Source organism: Anguilla rostrata, chromosome 18 (genome assembly GCF_018555375.3).
Source record: "Anguilla rostrata isolate EN2019 chromosome 18, ASM1855537v3, whole genome shotgun sequence".
NCBI classification, from domain to species: Eukaryota; Metazoa; Chordata; class Actinopteri; order Anguilliformes; family Anguillidae; genus Anguilla; species Anguilla rostrata.
The window spans coordinates 1,689,811-1,709,794 of NC_057950.1; the positions used below are offsets into that span (position 1 = coordinate 1,689,811).

The 19,984-nt window shown below is 48.9% G+C and overlaps 1 protein-coding gene across 1 annotated transcript in view; it reads left to right on the forward strand.

Moving 5' to 3' along the window:
• The first annotated feature begins 672 nt into the window (after positions 1-672).
• Positions 673-19,984, forward strand: part of LOC135245191 (ankyrin-3-like) — a 108,469-nt gene continuing 89,157 nt past the window's right edge. The window contains exon 1 of the mRNA XM_064318111.1: positions 673-1,169. Coding sequence (XP_064174181.1) covers positions 1,053-1,169 — 117 coding nt within the window. The 5' untranslated portion in view covers positions 673-1,052. The remainder of the gene's footprint in view (positions 1,170-19,984) is intronic.

Genomic DNA, 19,984 nt, shown 5'->3' on the forward strand with positions numbered 1-19,984 from the left:
CACCCTTACGCTGTCCTCAGTGTGTGCAGGTTTACACACCAGAGTTACGCTCCTCAGTGTGTGCAGGTTTACACACCAGAGTTACGCCCTCAGTGTGTGCAGGTTTACACACCAGAGTTACGCCCTCAGTGTGTGCAGGTTTACACACCAGCGTTATGCTGCTCTCAGTGTGTGCAGGTTTACACACCAGCGTTACGCTCTCAGTGTGTGCAGGTTTAACACCACCCTCAGTTTGTCCTCAGTGTGTGCAGGTTTACACACCAGTGTTACACTCTCAGTGTGTGCAGGTTTACACACCACCCTTACGCTCTCAGTGTGTGCAGGTTTACACACCAGCGTTACGCTGCTCTCAGTGTGTGCAGGTTTACACACCCTCAGTGTGTGCAGGTTTACACACCAGTGTTATGCTGCCCTCATTGTTTTCGCCCTGTTAGCAGTTTTATGGCGGTGTGGTCTGAATGAAAGGAGTTCGCGCCCCCCTCCCCCCCCCCCACCCCACCCGGCACGTGCGCTAATCTGCACAGAATCACCAACGGGACTGCCCCCCCCCCCCTTTCACATAGGCACTCCCAGCCGGTGGTGGAGAATACAGTCGTAAAGCCCCCCTCCTCCTCCCTCCATCCCTCGCTCTCTCCCTCCTTCTCTCTCCCTCACTCGCTCGCTCTCTCTCTCCTGTCACACTCGCGCTCTCTCCCCCCCTGCGCCATGGAGACGGGTCCCGGTCCCCGCCGGAGGAGCGCTGCCGCCAAGGAACCTGCCGGAATGGGGGCGCGGTTTCCGTAGAAACCCGCCGCTCGCTCGCTCGCCCGCCCGCCCGCTCGCTCTCTCTCTCTCCCTCGCCGCTGCGTCTCCGGGCTGGAGCCGGTAGCCTGCCACGGTTGCGACGGGGAAAAAGAAGAAGGATCTCTCCATCCTCTCCTCTCCTCTACGCTACCCCCTGCGCCTGCGGAAGGATCCCTACCTCTCTCCTCCCTCCTCCCTCCTCCCCCTGCTCCTCCTCCTCCTCCGTCAGTCACCTTCAGCTTCAGTAGGATTGCTGAGCGCTGTCGGGCATGGCGCACGCTGCCTCCCAGATCAAGAAGAACAAGGACTTTGACGTGAACGACGTCGAGGACGATAAAGAGAAGAAGAAGAAAAACAAGAAGAAGTCCCGGGAACAAAAGAAGAAGGTACAGGGTGGGGCGGGGGGGGCGATCCTGGCGATCACATTCCTTTGTGTTTCTCTCTCTCTCTCTCACACACAAACATACACACACACACACACACACATAAACACACATGCTCACAGAAACACACACACACACATACTCACAGAAGCACACACGCACACACACATACACCACAGCACACACACACACACACGCACGCACGCACACACACTACTGCACATGTACGCATGCACACACATACATACACACGCAGGCATGCATGTACTGGGGTGCTTACAGCCCTTCCCTGGGTATCCCGTTCATATGCGGCACTCTCTCTTTCTCTGTCTCTCCCCTCTCCAGTCTGTCGTGAGATTCAGGGACTTCACTTGTTTAATCCTTTGAGGAGCAGGCTTCTTGGAATGTGTTTTTTTTTTTTATTGTTTATTGTTCAGAATTCTAAGTCAGTGTTCTAGAACTCCGCTGCTTTCAGTCACCAGCAGTGACTGTGACATCAGCATTAGAATGTTCAGCTAAGAACATTCTAATCACACGTCTGTGATCCCAGAGGGTTAAATAGCGGCAGGGTGGACTGCGGGGATGGCACAAGGTTAGGCTCGGCGTTCTCCTCAGTCGCCGTACCGCGACGGCATCCACAGCCCGAGCGTCTTCGGTGGCGTTGGCGATTCCGACGCTCAAAGAAGGGTTCCATGTGGTTTTTACACAGTAACCTGTGCATTATATACAGCACGTGTGTGTATTTTACTGCTGGCCAACGACGGCACCTGTATGAAATGTTCTTGGGTATCCATTTCACCTCCATTTCCTGTTTATGGTATTAGTGGTTCATTTGTGGTGAACAGGTTTTGGTTAAGATGGCCTTCCTGTCTTTGTGCCCTTGTGCTTGCCTAAGTCAAAGCCCTACTGGGCATCTTGTGTATGCCTCCTGATTTGAAAACTGTCGCGTTTTTAAAGACCATGCTGACATGAACCGCTTACTTTATCCCTAGGAGCATCGAGTTGCCGTGTATCTATCTTTAGGTAATTTTTCTGTAATCTCTGTTTTCATTGAAATGAGACGTTAATGGTAATTCATCACATGATTCTGAGTGTGCAGTGTGCGGTCTCCATCCCCAGCTGGTCTGGTTTTGGAAACAGACTGTAGATCCTGTGGTTGTGTTTGTCTGCCCCGTGTCGAGCTGCGCTGGCGGCGTGATTTCCCCGTGTGATTTCCCCGTGAGCTCTGACACCGCTCTGTTTCCGGCTCTTTCTGCAGTCCGTCAGTCACGCTGTAACGGTCTCTCTCTCCGCTCCGAAACGCAGACGGTCCCGTGAGTGTCCCGCCTGGCGTTCCTCCCGCCCCGTCCCGCCCCGTCCCGTCCCGTCCCGTCCCGTCCCCCGAGATGTGGTTTGGCGTGCTGTCGGCCCTTTGATCACGGGTCCGGTTCGGTGGTGCTGCTCCCCCCGGACCTGGCAAAACCCGCTTTAGTGTCCATCACTGGTTGTGGGGTGGGGTGGGGGGTTGAGGCAGGTGCAGGGAAAAGGGATGACTCTGGTGCTTTTCCACTCTGCTTCACATGCTGGCATTTTCATTCCCCGCTGGGCACCACACCTCCTGCGACTGGGTCCACCCCACCTTTTCCAGTGGAGGTGGTGTGGGGGGGGGGGCGGGGGCAGGCAGAGGCTGCAACCCAACATCCTAACTCACAGACAGGGCCAAATGAAGAGTTAGAAGACCCCCTGGTTAATTATTTAAAGAGGGACCCCCTACCCCACCCACAGGTGTGGTCAGTGCAGGCATATAGTTTCCAAAGTCAGGGTGTTTTTCCAGCTTCAGTGTGTCTGGGTGTTGGAGTGTTGAGGTGTCTGGGTGTTGGGGTGTTGGGGTGTTGGGGTGTTGAGGTGTCTGGGTGTTGAGGTGTCAGGGTGTCGGGGTGCTCAGCAGTGGGGGGGCTGTAATAACATTAACCTGAAGATAATACATTTTAATTTGCCTTGGGCCTCCATTTGGGACATTATCTGCTGCAGTGGGTAAGCTGCTGGGTGCAGACATGTAGCGTGTGCTTAAGCAGCACACTTCGGATTCAGGTTAACCCCCCCCCCCCGCCCCGCCCCCGCCCCCGCCCCCGCCCAGCACGTGCGCTTGGTACGGCCCGATTGCGCCAGTCCCGATTGGCCAGTTTTGACCTTAACAACGGCCTCATCAGTCACAGGCTCTCTACCTGTCACTCAGGCGAGCCTTAACGACCGCGACCACGAGCTCACGGACAAAGGAGGCGTGGGGGGGGGGGGGGCATAATGGCTGGGGCTCCTCATGAGTACGCAGCGTGCAGCGTGCAGGTGGGGGGGGGGGGGGGGGGGGCTGTAACGGCTGGGGCTCCTCATGAGTGGGCGGGGTGGGGGGGGCAGGCAGGGCGGGGGGATTTGCGCTTATCGATGGCCTGGTAGCCAGAGAAGAGTCCAGCGGAGCGTGTTTACGAGCACTGGTGCATTGTGGGTCAGAGAGAGGGCAGAAATGAGGCGGATCTGCAGCAGCAGGCCTGTGGGGGGGGGGGGGGGGGTGTCATGCTGCTCTGTTCTCCCAGGGCGCTGAGTGCTGGTTTTATGCTGGGGGGGGGTGCCTTTTCTTTAAGCTGGGTAAAATGCTCGGGCGCATCTGGGGTGCGGTCTCTTGTGTGAGAAAGGAGGGACCCTGTCTCTCGCTGGATCCCCAGAGGTCACCTGAAGGTGAGAGGCCCCCAGCCCCATGCTCAGGTGCCCCCCGGGTGGTGTCGGCCGGCCCACGTGGCGGAACTCGCGCGGTAGTGCAGACGGCGGGGAGTCTGCGTACGGGATGTCCGGCTCGTTATAATCCATAGTCCAGTCTGAGGAGCGAGCCGCGCCCAGTCAGCTACGCTAACTACACACAGGCATCACCCAGCCGGCTACGCTAACTACACACAGGCATCACCCAGCCGGCTACGCTAACTACACACAGGCATCACCCAGCCGGCTACGCTAACTACACACAGGCATCACCCAGCCGGCTACGCTAACTACACACAGGCATCACCCAGCCGGCTACGCTAACTACACACAGGCATCACCCAGCCGGCTACGCTAACTACACACAGGCATCACCCAGCCGGCTACGCTAACTACACACAGGCATCACCCAGCCGGCTACGCTAACTACACACAGGCATCACCCAGCCGGCTACGCTAACTACACACAGGCATCACCCAGCCGGCTACCCTAACTACACACAGGCATCACCCAGTCAGCTACGCTAAATACACACAGGCATCACCCAGCCGGCTACGCTAACTACACACAGGCATCACCCAGCCGGCTACGCTAACTACACACAGGCATCACCCAGTCAGCTACGCTAAATACACACAGGCATCACCCAGCCGGCTACGCTAACTACACACAGGCATCACCCAGCCGGCTACGCTAACTACACACAGGCATCACCCAGCCGGCTACGCTAACTACACACAGGCATCACCCAGTCAGCTACGCTAAATACACACAGGCATCACCCAGCCGGCTACGCTAACTACACACAGGCATCACCCAGCCGGCTACGCTAACTACACACAGGCAACAGCCAGCCGGCTACGCTAACTACACACAGGCATCACCCAGCCGGCTACGCTAACTACACACAGGCAACAGCCAGCCGGCTACGCTAACTACACACAGGCAACAGCCAGCCGGCTACACTAACTACACACAGGCATCACCCAGCCGGCTACGCTAACTACACACAGGCATCACCCAGCCGGTTTTGCTAACTACACACAGGCATCACCCAGCCGGCTACGCTAACTACACACAGGCATCACCCAGCCGGCTACGCTAACTACACACAGGCATCACCCAGCCGGCTACGCTAACTACACACAGGCATCACCCAGCCGGCTACGCTAACTACACACAGGCATCACCCAGCCGGCTACGCTAACTACACACAGGCAACAGCCAGCCGGCTACGCTAACTACACACAGGCATCACCCAGCCGGCTACGCTAACTACACACAGGCATCACCCAGCCGGCTACGCTAACTACACACAGGCATCACCCAGCCGGCTACGCTAACTACACACAGGCATCGCCCAGCCGGCTACGCTAACTACACACAGGCATCACCCAGCCGGCTACGCTAACTACACACAGGCATCACCCAGCCGGCTACGCTAACTACACACAGGCATCACCCAGCCGGCTACGCTAACTACACACAGGCATCACCCAGCCGGCTACGCTAACTACACACAGGCATCGCCCAGCCGGCTACGCTAACTATACACAGGCAACAGCTAGCCGGCTACACTAACTACACACAGGCAACAGCCAGCCAGCTACGCTAACTACACACAGGCAATACCCAGCCAGCTACACTAACTACACACAGGCAATACCCAGCCAGCTACACTAACTACACACAGGCATCACCCAGCCGGCTACGCTAACTACACACAGGCATCACCCAGCCGGCTACGCTAACTACACACAGGCAACAGCCAGCCGGCTACGCTAACTACACACAGGCATCACCCAGGCCTGTGCTGACCTGCTGCTCTCACACATTACACATCCCTCTCTGAGGTAAACTTTCAAACATGAGACTGAATCGCCATACATCCGCTCTCACTGTTTCATGTTGAGATGAAAGATTTTTTTTGACCATGCAAGAACGTGCTTCTGTGTGTGAGAAACAGGAGTATTCTATCAGATGCAGTTGTTTTCCAGAACGAGAATGGTTTCTGTTGATTGTTTATGGTTGTGCTGTATGTTTTGCTGAACTATGTATTAATATATTTAGAAAACCCGGTGTCTCTTGCAGATGAGCAGTTTATTAGTGCAGTAGGGCTATGAGACATGTGACATAGTAAAGATGAGAGCGTCCTTATCAGTGCGGGAGGTATTGATCGCTTGTTTGTCTCCGCCGCCAGTGTCCTCGCTGCAGGACGATTTTATCACGGTACCAAAGAAACATAGTTGCCGGCCCAGGGCCGCCGAGCACCACCCAACTCGCATTTCCAACAGATATTCCCCACTCAGTAACACACCTACTGAGAAAGCCCTGATCATAGGGGATAGTATTTTTTTATGCTATTACGTTCAATATTAAGGCATCAAATCCTCCTGTATCACAGCCTAGATATTACTACAGCCGCTCAATAAACCCTGAGGTTATTCCAAAGTTTTTAAATATGCTTCCGGAGTCATTCCTCTCCATAGAAGAAAAGACTGATGAAAATGCTGATGAAGCCGATCTGGACCAATTGACCAACCAGCTAACCTTTACCCTCAGGAACACTCTTGATGCCGTTGCCCCCCTTAAAAGAAGAAACCCTAGTCAGAAAAAACACACTCCGTGGTATAACGATACCACCCGGGCCCTGAAGCAGTCTACTAGAAAATTAGAGCGAAAATGGCGATCAACAAAGCTAGAAGTTTTTCATCTTGCATGGAAAAACAGCTTTCTTCAGTATAAGCAAGCTCTTGCTTCTGCTAGATCTGCCTTTTTCTCAAAACTTATTGAACAAAATAGACATAACCCAAAATTCCTATTTAGCACTGTGGATAAATTAACTAAAAAACAATCATCAGAGTTTTCATCTTATCCTTCCAACCTTAGCAGCAATGCCTTCATGAACTTCTTCGATCAGAAAATTGAAGCTATTAGAGACCAGATTTCCAAACTGTCTCCATCATGCACTATTCCTGTTCTTGCTAATAAACAGCCCCGCACCTGGTTACAACAGGAAGATTTACAGACAGCAGTACTGAGCTGTTTTATGCCCATTAGCATGATTGAGTTATCCGAATTAGTCATGTCTTCAAAACCGACGACTTGTGTACTCGATCCTATTCCTTCAAACTGGATTAAAGAACTATTTCCAGTACTAGGCCAGCATATCCTAAAAATCGTTAATACATCCCTAGTCACAGGATACGTACCTGAGTCACTAAAAGTGGCAGTCATTAAGCCATTATTGAAGAAACCAAACTTAGAACCCGATAAATTGGAAAATTATAGACCTATTTCAAACCTTCCATTTCTTTCAAAATTATTGGAGAAAATTGTTGCTAAGCAACTAAGTGCATACCTTAGCTCTAACGGTATCCATGAGGTATTCCAATCTGGGTTTAGACCCCACCACAGCACAGAAACCGCACTTATCAAGGTTACAAATGATTTACTACTGTCAGCCGACCGTAACTCTGTGTCGGTTCTTGTGCTCCTCGACCTGAGTGCAGCTTTTGATACAATTGACCATGGAATACTCCTGGACAGACTCCAGGCCTGTGTTGGACTTCATGGACAGGCACTTGCATGGTTTGGTTCATACCTCTGTGACAGGAAACAGTTTGTCAAATTAAAAGAAGATGAGTCCAGCTCCTCAATAATGAAATACGGTATTCCACAAGGATCAGTACTAGGACCAGTACTCTTCTCGCTATATATGCTACCACTTGGCAATATTATCCGGGGACATGGCGTAGAGTTCCACTGTTATGCGGACGATACCCAGATTTATATTTCAATGAAACCTGGCGAAGCACTGCCGCTTTCACGGTTAGAGGCCTGTATTGTAGATATCAAGGTTTGGATGCTTTCAAATTTTCTGCTCCTAAATTCAGACAAGACTGAAATGTTGGTTTTAGGTCCCAAAATATTAAGGGAGAAATTGTCTACTCTCACCTTAAACTGTGATGGTTGTTTGGCTGAACCTAATATGGTCGTTAAAGACCTTGGTGTCACCATTGATCCTGATCTATCTTTTGACACCCATATAAAAAACACATCCAGAATTGCCTTCTTTCAGCTGCGCAATATAGCTAAAATTAGACATTTCCTGTCAGTCGAGGATGCTGAAAAATTGATCCATGCATTTGTTACGTCTAGGTTAGACTACTGTAACGCCCTGCTTTCTGGCTGCCCTAATAACTCGTTAAAGAGTCTCCAGCTTGTGCAGAATGCAGCTGCTCGTATCCTGAGCAGAACTAAGAAGTATGAGCACATTACACCAGTACTAGCGTCGCTTCACTGGCTACCCATTAAGTATAGGATAGACTTCAAGGTTTTGCTCCTGACTTTTAAAGCTCTGCATGGACGTGCACCTGTGTACATATCGAACCTGCTCCTACCTTATAAGCCCACAAGGTCACTCCGATCTCAAGACGCAGGCTACTTGGTAGTCCCAAGAATTTCCAAGAACCTAAAAGGTGGTAGGGCTTTCTCCTACAGGGCCCCACTACTGTGGAACCAGCTTCCATTATTTATAAAGGAGTCAGACACAGTCTCAATATTTAAATCTAGATTAAAAACGCACCTCTATGCTCAAGCTTACAATCAGTTATAGTCTGGAGACAGGGTGCGAGAAGCCTGTAGTCATAGAGCTTTCTAGGTGGCAATCCTTTCCTTACTGTCACCTGTCAATCAGCTGTGACCCGACTTTACATGGGCTGGCTCTTGATAGGCGGGTATGGTTGTCTACCCCTCATGATTGCATGGGCTCTCCATCCCTGTCCTAGTAGATATGCAGCCATATTCTACTCCTGGCGGCGTCCCACAATACATAGCACTGGCACTTACTCACTGTCTGGTATATTGCAAATCCCTTAACTGCTGTTTCCACCCTCTTCCCCACGCTGCCGGCGGGGCTCTTGCCCCAACCCTCGAGAGTGCTTCGAGAGTCGTCTGGTCTCCCCCACCTCTGCGGTCCAGCCCCTCCTTCGTCATTGCCTCCACCCTGCCCACATCTGCCGCCACCTGCTGTTCCCCATCACCGCCACCTGGCCCCACCCATCATCTGAGCCACATCACTTATCATATCTTCTGCATAAACTGGCTGACATGCTGGTCACCAGTCGGCACCCTGAGCCGACCAGAGGAGGATGGGTTTCCCCCTTGAGCCTGGTTCCTTCCAAGGTTTCTCCCCATCTGCCACAGGGAGTTTTTCCTTGCCACTGTTGCCTTAGGCTTGCTCCTGTGGGGGTTTAGGCTAGGGCTGTCTGTAAAGCGTATTGTGACAACTGTTGTAAAATACGCTATATAAATAAAATTTGATTGATTGATTGATTGATTGTTGTATGAAACAGATTTTGAGGGTGGAGTTTACCGTGTGAACGTAGCGGCCATTTGTGTTTGGTTTCAGACGGAAAGCTATGACCATCCAGCAAAGTGGTGGGAGTGTCATTATTTTCTGCATTGACGAATTCGACCTCTCAGGGCTCTTCTGAAAATGAGCGCAGTGCTGGTTTTTTTGGCTGACTGAAACGGCCCCCCTGAGCACTCAGAGGCCAGGGGTGCTACTGCGCCTCTGTCAGGTAAACCCCGTGTGCCCAGGACCGGTTTGCCAAGGACATCCTGTACACCTCCTGCTCAGGGAGAGACGCCCACACGCTCTGCGGTGGTTACTGTTGAGAGAGTCACAAAGTGCGCCACACAGCCCAATATTTCACCTGATTTTCTTCCGGGATTTCTTTTTAAAAATGCACAATGCCATATGGCAGTGCCGTGTGATTGGTCCTTTCACGTGTGTTGTCACTGTATCTGTGGTGTGAAATGTGTTTTTATTTGTTTGTAGGGCTGACGGGGTGAACTTGCGGGTGGCTAGCTGCACGGCGGCTAGCAGGTGTGTTAGCCGGTGGAAACCCTCTCTGTTCAGTGTGCTTCTGCGCTTTCTCACTGTGAGCTGGAAAACACAGATTAGGACTGCATTTTAAACAGAAGAATACAGAGTCAGAACTCCATATGCTGCGGGCTTGTCATGCAAAATGTAGATTTTACATTTAAATTCCCGGTCACAGGGAATTCTCTTCAGTGTAATACTTGTGATAATAACCTGTGAGGTTAATGTAGTTCCCTGGATTAACATATCTGGTGTGAATAGTAAGCCTCTATTCGTGAAGAGCAGGAGGAATGAAATAATGCAGTATGTTGATGATTATGATGCAGGTAGGAGGGATGGTTTTGAGCTCTGCTCATGTGCGAATTGTGTGGCTGAAGAGAGGAGAGGAGGGATCCCAGCTGCAATCGAGTTCTGTATTTCATCCTCCACTCCTCTGCTTTCCTCTCCTCCCCCCTCCCCCTCTACCCTCACCAGCTCTCCCTCCATCCTGCCCCATGGGAGTTCGACTGGCTTCCCCTCCATACACGACTGTGCCCCAAAATCACGCCCCCCCCCCCCCCCTTCCCCCAAACCCAATCCAATCTGAATTATCAGCCCCCTCCTGCCTATAAACGCCAACCCGCCCCCTGCGCCCCCCCCCCCCCCGCCTTTGTGGACAGTACTTCTGCAGTCGCTCCCCCATTCCCCTCCTCTGCTGCAGTCCCAAGGGACAGGGCTGTTTTGGGGTGTGCTGAGGTTCTGAGTGGTTTGTGTTCGGACCCCTTATCCCCTTAACGGAACAGAACGTTCGCCCCCCCCCGTCCCAGCCCTGGGTGCATTATGGGTGTGCGCTTCCCTAAATCTCCTTTCACGCTGCGCCAGTGATCACAGCGATCACGCGGCCAGCGACCAGCAGCCAGCCTCGTCTGGTTTTATGTGCCTGAGCATCACAAAGGGACAAAGCGATCATACGAGTGTGTGTGTGTGTGTGTGTGTGTGTGTGTGTGTGTGTGTGTGTGTGTGCGTGTGTCTGTGTGTCTGTGTGTGTGTGTGTGTGTGTGTGTGTGTGTGTGTGTGCGTATGTCTGTGTGTGTGTGTGTGCCTGACTGCTGAAGACGGCTTCCACTGCAAAGTGTCTTTGTGACAGTGTCTCTGTACTAAGCACTATACAAATAAAATGTCATTTAACTGAACTGAATTAGATACATAAAGCTTTGGGGCCAACGTGGGACAATTTAGGTTGTAATGAATACTGCTGTTTTGGTTGTAATGGATATTGCTGTGTTTTGGTTGTAATGGATATTGCTGTGTTTTGGTTGTAATGGATATTGCTGTGTTTTGGTTGTAATGGATGTTACTGTGCTTTGGTTGTAATGGGTATTGCTGTGCTTTGTTTGTATAGGGTGCTGCTGTATTGTGGTTTGTAATGGATATTGTTGTGTTTGGTTTGTAATAGATATTGCTGTACTTTGCTTGTAATGGGTATTGCTGTATTCGGTTTGTAATGGATGTTTTTAAATGGTGCCAGGTGTACTCTGTTCTCATGCATGCACAGTGGCGCATGTTGCTCAGTCTCAGATTAGGGCTTTGCTCACACCGCACCCTGTCTGAGGCAGAAACAGAGACTGCTGCATTTAACTCAATGGCTGTCTTGGGCTAGAGGCTTGAATGCTACAAAAAAACAGCAGGCCCCGCCCATTTGGTTATTGATAAGATGCTTATGATTATGATTGACAGCGAGCAGGCTCGGTCCGTGTACTGATCAGGGCCAGATAAAGTTCTGGTTCTGTTCTCTTACAGGCCGGCTCCAGGGCGGAGATGTTTGCTGTTACTGGGAGGCATTCAAGTTCACTTCCTGTTTGTGCACCACAGAGCACCATGAAACCCTTTCACCTCACAGGATCTTCCAATTATTCTTCCGAGTGGAGCGGTATTGAGTCATTAGTGAGCTGTTTTGTTTAATGGAAGAAGGTGACTGTTGTACTAGGAGGAATCAGTCAGCGTGGTGTGGCAGTAATTCCCTTCCTCTCTCTGCCGGGGCCAGTATTTATGAGTGGCTGAGAGGTTTCTTACACAAGCGTCATTGTGTGCGTTTGCAGGAATGGTTCTGCTGCAGCGGTGAAAAGGGGGGATGTGGGTCGTGTCTCATCCACGCGTCAGGGATCGTGACAAACTCCACACACTGCTGATCTCTCTGAGGTGTTTGAAAGCGCCTGATGTTTGGTTTCTCCCCCCAAGGGTAAATATTATTGGTGGGTGATGGTGGCAGGTTTCATCCAATCAAACGAAGGAGTCTTCCACCGCGTTGAGGACAGCTGCTTATTTACAGCCAGTCTGTTAGATCTGCAGTGCAAACAGCAGTTCTGGCAAATACGCTTTTTTATTAATAATTAACATGGACACCAGGCAGAACATATAGGCTAGTACAGAATGCTATTGCTCTGCAGAAATACAGAATAGAATAGAATAGAATAGAATACCTTATTCCCCATAATGTGTAATTTTTCTTTGGCTCCACAATGGGCACAGAACAGTCACAGACATTGCAGTCCATATGCTGTATTTCAAAGTTAACTGAGGTAAATTGCTATTCGGTTCAGTCCGTTCCAGAAATGAATCGAGAGTTCACTTCAAAAATAGAGAAATGCTGAAAATGTCCTACGAGGATTTCTCCGGAAATGAAACCAGAAATGAAATGGAGGTTCAGGAGCACGGTAATGATGAGTGGAGCATGTAACTGGAAATGTATTCGCCACAGTTCAGAAGCCTTTTTGCATTTTAGTGAAATTACTTTAAAAATGCTTTTTACTGGCACTTGGGAGTTATGAAACATATTGCCTTGTGGCAACTTTTCAAGTTTTTAGCGCAAGGGATGTGTGGCACCATTTACAATGGACCATGCTTTTGTGAAAGCTTAAGGATTTCACAGCGGTTGGCTGTGTAGGCTATATGCAGCGGTGCATTGATAAGAAGCATCTTTCCAGTCTGAGTCTGAGTGCCTGGGTAGAGAAGCTGGTAATAAACATGCATAAACATGGCGATTCACTCAGTCATTGACTTTAAAGACTGCGCTGTACACAGGTGTACTTTCAAGTAGTGTTTTTGAAACGCTGGCTATGTGTTCATTGTGTGCATTTGAAATGGCAGCTATTAATTTAAAAGGTTGGATATGTATTTGAAAGGTTGGCTATGCATTTGAAAGGTTGTCTATGTTTTTTGGAAAGGTTGGCTGTGCTTTTGAAAGGTTGATTGTGGCCTTTGGGGCGTAAACCACATTCTACAGCATGTACGTCAGCCTGAAGACTTTGCATTTCGATACAAAAAGTACACATGATGTACCTCAGCTGTCTAAGTGTGTGTCTGTGGGTGAAGGCACTTTATATAATGAGCGCTTAGTGATTAATTATTTAATGTCAACTCTTCCCAGATGTGCCTAGAAGCTTATTCAGTCAGCTTTCATTGCTGCTTAGCCACCAGTAGGGATCTGCATCTAGACCTCTGTGATTGGTGGAGGGAGTAGATGGCCTTAAGTGAGTTTCTCAGTGATTGGTGGAGGTGATCGATGGGTGTGAGTGAGGATTTCTGCGATTGGTGGATAGAATCGATGGGCATGAATGAGGATCTGTGATTGGAGGAGAGAATCGATGGATGTGTGTAATCATCTCTGTGTTTGCTGAAGGCCATTGATGGGCATGACTGAGGATCTCTGTGACTGGTGGATTGTTTGATCGGTATGAGAAGGATCTCAATGATTGGGGGACAGGAACACTGGGTGTCAGCAAGACTTTCTGTGATTGGTAAAGGGGAATGACAGAGATCCTCACAGGCTGCAGTGTGAAACCACCCCTGAGCTGGAATGTTCCAGAATACAGCTCCAGAACCAACAGCCAGCTGGCTGAATTAGCCTGATGCAAACCTCTCAGAAGAAATTTAATTTAGCTTTTGCCATGTATTATACACACAATATGGCTTCCCATTTCAACACAGACATCTGTGCACACAGTGATGCCATGAACATTGGATTTCAGGGGGTGAAGATCTTTGTAGTTCATTTTTTTTATCATCATACCAAGCGACTTAATATATTCATAGAACATAATGTGAGTTCCAGCTGAACATCTGGTGTACGTTATCAGCTCACTTCTATCTTTTAATATAAATCATTTGCGCTACTGTTTAAAATTTAGAGACCAAGCACAGCTCACCTGTCCTCCCATGATCCCACTGGGATTAACGCTCATGCCATGCCCCGTAGACTTCTCGGTATCCAATGATTAGGTTAAGACAATTTCCTCATTGCCAATGTTTCTGAATATTGATCAGGACACCTTCAATAATGTTAGTGGCTTGTGTGTTGTGTGCGGTCATGAAATGAGATAATGCATTGAGAAATGCATGTAAAAATCCATTATTTGACATAATGAGTAGCTGTTATAATCTATCATGTCTTCTTTTTATTTCAACATCCAAAATTTGTCACACTCTTGAGATCAGTCATGAGTTGTTCAAAAACAGTCAGTCGAGAGAAAGTTTTGGACTTTTCCATGTTCAGCACCTTGGACAGCAGCATTCTTATGCACAGTACAAGCAAGCACAGCTGAGGCAGATCTTTAGCACCTTGGACAGCAGCGTTATGGCAGGACGTATAAATCTACATTTTAACTGCTGTTACCATTTGTCTGTCGAAGAGACTGAAAGTACAGAGTGTTTCTCTTGGCGGGAGGGGGGTTTGCAGAAGAGACTGAAATCTGGGCGTGGCCCACACAGGGAAGACGTTTGAACGTGAGCCAGGTAGAGCAGCAGAACGTGAGCAGACTGTTTAAGCCTCCAGCACGCTGTCGGAGAGCAGGCCCGCAGGTTTGCTGACTGTGGAAAAAGCCCTCTCCTTTTTCCGTTTGATATTCTCTCTTTTCTTTAAAAAAAAAAATACTACGGGTGCTTGAGAACTGCAGCGTTCGGTCTGTGGTTGGAACTCAGGCACCTGTAGGGTGCTGTGTGATTTATGAGCGCTCTCCTGCCTGTAATGGGGCTTCCCAGCGGTTATGCTGAGCTGAGCAGTGTGAGGATACGCTGCGACTCACACACCCCTGTCCCGCCCCCACAATGCACCTGTCCTCAGCCACTACGGCAGAGAAGAGCCATCTTCATTTGTGCGCGGTGGCAGTTGGGGAACATTTGGACCCGGATACATCTTAACTTATCATTAATTTAATATACCTTTTGTCCGAGAGTAGATACCAGTTCCTATTGGTTCGCATAGCTTTGCAGTGCCACTGGGAGACTGTGACCAATCATGTATGTCGCACATCTGTCAGTCATGTAAATCATCCAATCACAAAGGTGGTGGGTATTCGTCCTCTGACAATGGCTGTCTGTTCTCAGAGGCACAGACACCGTCTAGATCATGTAACCATTGCACATTTATTCATTTTGCTCAGTTTGACAGTCACTTAATTAAAAATGGTTTGAAGAATAGGGGAAAAAACCGCACTATACTCACTAAAACTTTGAATACTGTAGATTAAAATTCAGATTTAAGGACGAAGCGCTCTGCAGTTAGATAGTATCTCCTCTGCGGTGCTCCAGCTTGGAGAGCTCTGCAGCTCTGCTGTTCGTGATGCCGTACGCCAGCCCTCGCTCTGGTAATGGCTGCTTCCGACCTGGCCTGAATATGAAGTCTGTTTGGCTCAGATAGCATCTCAGTGTTCTCATTCTGGAGAGGTGCACTGCAGGATTACATAAGGCCTCAATGGCGACACTGTAAATAACAGGAGACTAGCAGAGTGGAATTCGGTAAAGATTCAATGTGACGTCTGTCTGATATGTTGATATGTATGTGAAACGCTTATAAGCATGTTATCCCCCCAATTCTTTATATATATATATTATTTATTATTATTTCTGACTCATCAAATCAGTAGCTTGAATTTGGATGGCAGGTATGCCATCTGCCAAGTTATGGCTTGGCATGCCCCCTGACTATACAGCGCTGAGAGTTTGGCACTTTTCCGGGTTTCCTATAGAAAATAGATAATCAGTATAAACAGAAGGATTGATTTTATTGTTTGTTGTCCCAGGGTAAAGAGATGGGATCCCATTTTTCTTGGAAGTCACAAGTTGTGGCATCTCGTGACTTGTAAATATCATATTAAAATTAAACACCTGAAGTCTACAGTGTCTCCTAGTTAATGCATTCTAATCACTACTCATTTTGGTTCAAACCAGCCATTTGCACTAATTATTGAACTAGCTATTTGTTTATTTGTGCAGTCATATTTAAGTATCTTTTGTGGCATTTGGTCAGCTGGAGAAGTGGATTGGTCTCGGCTGCGCCGGCTGGTGGATAGAGAGCACACTCACCTGGGCTGCGTTAGCTAATTAGCCCAGGTGCTTAAAGGTGTGTTCCCCTCCACAGTTTGGGGCCGAGTACGGGAGCACACACTGAGAGCACGAGTTTGATTTTTGTTTAGTTTAGTTTGTTTTGTATGTCAGAGCAGGATGGAGAAAGGAGCTGGTCTGCTGAAAAGCAGGCAAGCTACAAGTGGAGAACTGAAACGTTCTTTGTTATTTTAGCTTGTTGTTTTAGTTAATTGTTTTTGCCCGGAACCAGTGAGGGGGATGGGTGAAGATGTTTGTTGTATGTTTTTGTGTGGGTGTGGGTGCGCTGCTCTCTCTCTCTCTATCCCCATGCGGCATCCCGCGGTGTTTCCCGGAACTGCTGCATCTCCCTCCCAGGGGTGTCAGACCGGCGAGCGGCACCCTTATTTAAGCAAGCTCTTCAAACATATTTGTCTTGACAGTAAGTGCTCAAAACCCATGTACCTTCTCCCCCGTCCTCTCACAGTGCAGTTCTGTGAGTGTATATGTGCTGCACCTGTCCTCAGGTGCTGAGTCAGCTCGTGTTCGAGCCTGAATGCACTCGCACCCGGAGGCGACCGGAGGAGGATGGACTCCCTCCCAGCTGAGTCTCGTTACTCCTGAGGTTTCACGCTACGCCACCCAGGGAGATCGCTGCTGATGCCTCTGGCTTGTTGTGGGGGGGGGGGGGGGGGGGGGCGAGGGCAGTGTCTCCTCTGTTTCCTGGCAACCCCTGTTGCAGCCAGGTGAGATTTTGAGTTTGTAAAACAGCACAGTGAGCAGCTGAGGTATTCGCTCGTGTCCTTGGGGAGCTGCAGGTACCCTGGGGGCTGTTTTCACCTTAAAGTCATCGACCTGTTTAAACCAGAGTAAGCAGGCAGGTGAGGTGAGCTTAGCTGTGTTTACTCACCCGCTGTATTTGATTGGTTAAAAGTGTTGAGTGACATCAAAACCCCCGCACCCTGCAGTCCCCCTGGATCAGAGCTGGGGATCCCTGCTCCAGTCGCTGAGGGCAGGGACAATCACCTTACCATTGCCTAGCAACCTAGCGAGCTCCATGGCAGAGATGGTGTATCTATGACCGGTATCAGCGTTTTCCCCAAACGGGGGGGAGAATTGGGATTAAACTGGGTTGGCAGCGGGCGCGGCACACCGTACTGTGTCTGTGTGCTGCCTTTAACCTCAGCCTTCCCCCTGCCAAAAAGCCAACTGAATGGAGCGCTTCTCGGCATCGATTTTCATCTCAGATGTGTTCCTGGAATCGGCTGCATGATGTGAGGAGAGCGGAGTACCGGGGCTTAGGGGGAGTGTGAGGTGGTTCTGAGGGGAAACTCCGCAGGGAGGTTTGCGTTTTCCTCCCTGGGGCTCTGAGAGTGGCAGGGTGGGTCGGACAGAGACAGGGAACGTCAGGATAAGAGGACGGCCGCGCATTTCTTTGGAATGTCATACCAGCTCCGACGCTCATGGAAGAGTCGGAGCGTCTGGCAGCATTCCCAGACCCCGTCCTGTGATTCGCCTGTGCCCCAATACCTCAGAGCCCTGGAGTGAAGTCTGATGTGTGTAGATTTAGCGCAACAGATCACAGCTCAGCATGACATCATGGGATAATTTTACTTTTACTTATTGTTAGTGAGAAAATTAAGCTAAATTTGCATGGCTGGATATTGTGGGCCTATTTAAAATATAGAAAATGGAATTTCATTAAACAAAATTGTTTGTTTAATTTATCATTTCATGCAATGTTTTGATGTTAGTGATTTTGAAACATTTGCCTTTTAAAACACGTGTACATTTGTATTTAGTCTATGATAATTCATTTAAATGTAGTTAAATTTGAAATGTCCATGAAGATGTCCGTGAAGGTGGATATCAGCCTTCAACGTTCTTATTTTTGTCGTTTGGGTTATATTTTAAATCTGATGCAGTGATTGTGTCTCAACGCCAAAACAAATATCCCGTCCCCCGGTGCTGCAGCCTGTTTGATTTCGCCCATCTGTTGTTCGGTTTTTTTGAGATCAGATTGTGTCCTCGGCGCGGGGCGAGGTGTGCGCCCCGCGTATCTGCCGGTCTGTGATTAGCGTACTGTGAAATGCGGAGGCGCTGATTGAGAACAAATGCGGGACGTGAACCGTAAGCGGACCATCTGCGATCGCCGGGCGGAAGGGGCGTGCGGTCGCGTCCGATATGCAGCTCGTCAGATATGCAGCTCGTTCCCGATACGCAACTCGTTCCTCACGCAGCTTGTTTGTTTTGCGTGTTAAAGCAAATGCGCTCGAGGCGAATTCAGCGACAGTCGCCGCGAACAATACAAAGACGCGCTCCTTGGACAGCGGCCAGACACTTCCTGAATTATGGCGAGGACCAAGCGCAGGGCTTTCTAAGTCAACTTTTTTAATTGATATTTTCAATCAGTGCCTCAGATGAGCTTGACCCAGTCTTTTAAGAATGTGGCCTGTAGCCGGTGAGAGGCACATAAATGCCACCAGCCCCGTGACAGATCTTCCCCAGGGACAAAGGCTCTCTGCTGGGACAGATGGGCTTCCCTTTGTCTGGCCTCTGTCTCGGTGGATCTGGGGAAAGCTCATCACACTCCCTCGCCTAATAAACCGTCTGGTTGCGGGTTGTATTGATCTGAAATATCTTTAACTTGGTCGGGGTGACGGAGAGCCTAGGAGTAGGGGAGGGGGGACGGGGGAGGGGGGGATATTGGGAGCTATTGAGTGAATAATCAGAAATGACCAATTAATTATAAAAGTGCCTGTGTGAGGAGAGAGTATAAATTGAACTGTATTTAATCTGGAAATGTACATAATTATGTTAGCCAGATTCTGAGGGACAGGTTTTTTTTTAACAAGATACGATTTTAGATTGTTTGTACACAATTATTAGTGTCACATTTTGCTTTCTTGGCAGTTTCAGCATTTTGGCATTTCAGTACTTTCTCTCTGCTGTATCTGTTTCAAAACTGTAATTCTTCCAATTCAGCATCAGGGAGATTTGGTGTGAAATATTCAGCTTTCGTCTGGTTGATTGAGGAAGCTGTACTGCTGGAAGGAAAGATGACCTTTTTCATGATCATTTTGAACTGGGAGATGCTTCAGTGCTACTGCTGTAATTGGGCTAGTGTGCTTCAGGAAAGGATCTCTCAAACAACTCCCATCTTCCCAAATTCCCATTTTCCTTCAATCTCATTAGCGTGGAGTCCAGGGAATGTCATTTTAAGACAGGACGGCTTCTGTCCTTTAATCCTGTAATACCAGAATTAAATCTGGTAGCACCGACATTTTAAAACTTTAAGGAGCTTGTGTGACCTTATAATGACGTGAATCTTTCTTCTGTCGAATTAAGAAGTTACACAGAACATAGAATCTGATCTTAAAGGCCTTCAGTTCACTCAGACAGGGAAAGTAACCCATGTAACTGAAGAAGAATCGGACAAGGAAATCATGAATATTTCTGCGTCATAGTCTTTGTTAATGCTATGAATAAATAGCAACATGGAGATTAAAAACAGGATAAAAAAAATTAATTTTCAGTTATTTGAACAGTTAACTTGTACACATGCGTCTAATACTGTAGCAAGAATCAAAGTCGATTCCAGAAAGAAACAGAATATGTGCTTATGAATGAAATGCCTATAGTATTCTATGAGGACTGCTCAGTAGATTTGATTTAGATTCATTTCTCGAATTGATTGAATTGAAAGGTAATTAGATTTCTGACACTGCTAGCTGAGCTTGAGGTTGCCTTGAATAACCCATCCATCCAATCGCTGCTGCCCTGCAGAGACAGGAATTCATAACCATCCTCTCCCTGCCGTCTGTTCGTACAGTGGAACGTGTTTCTGTTCTTATCGCAGCTGAA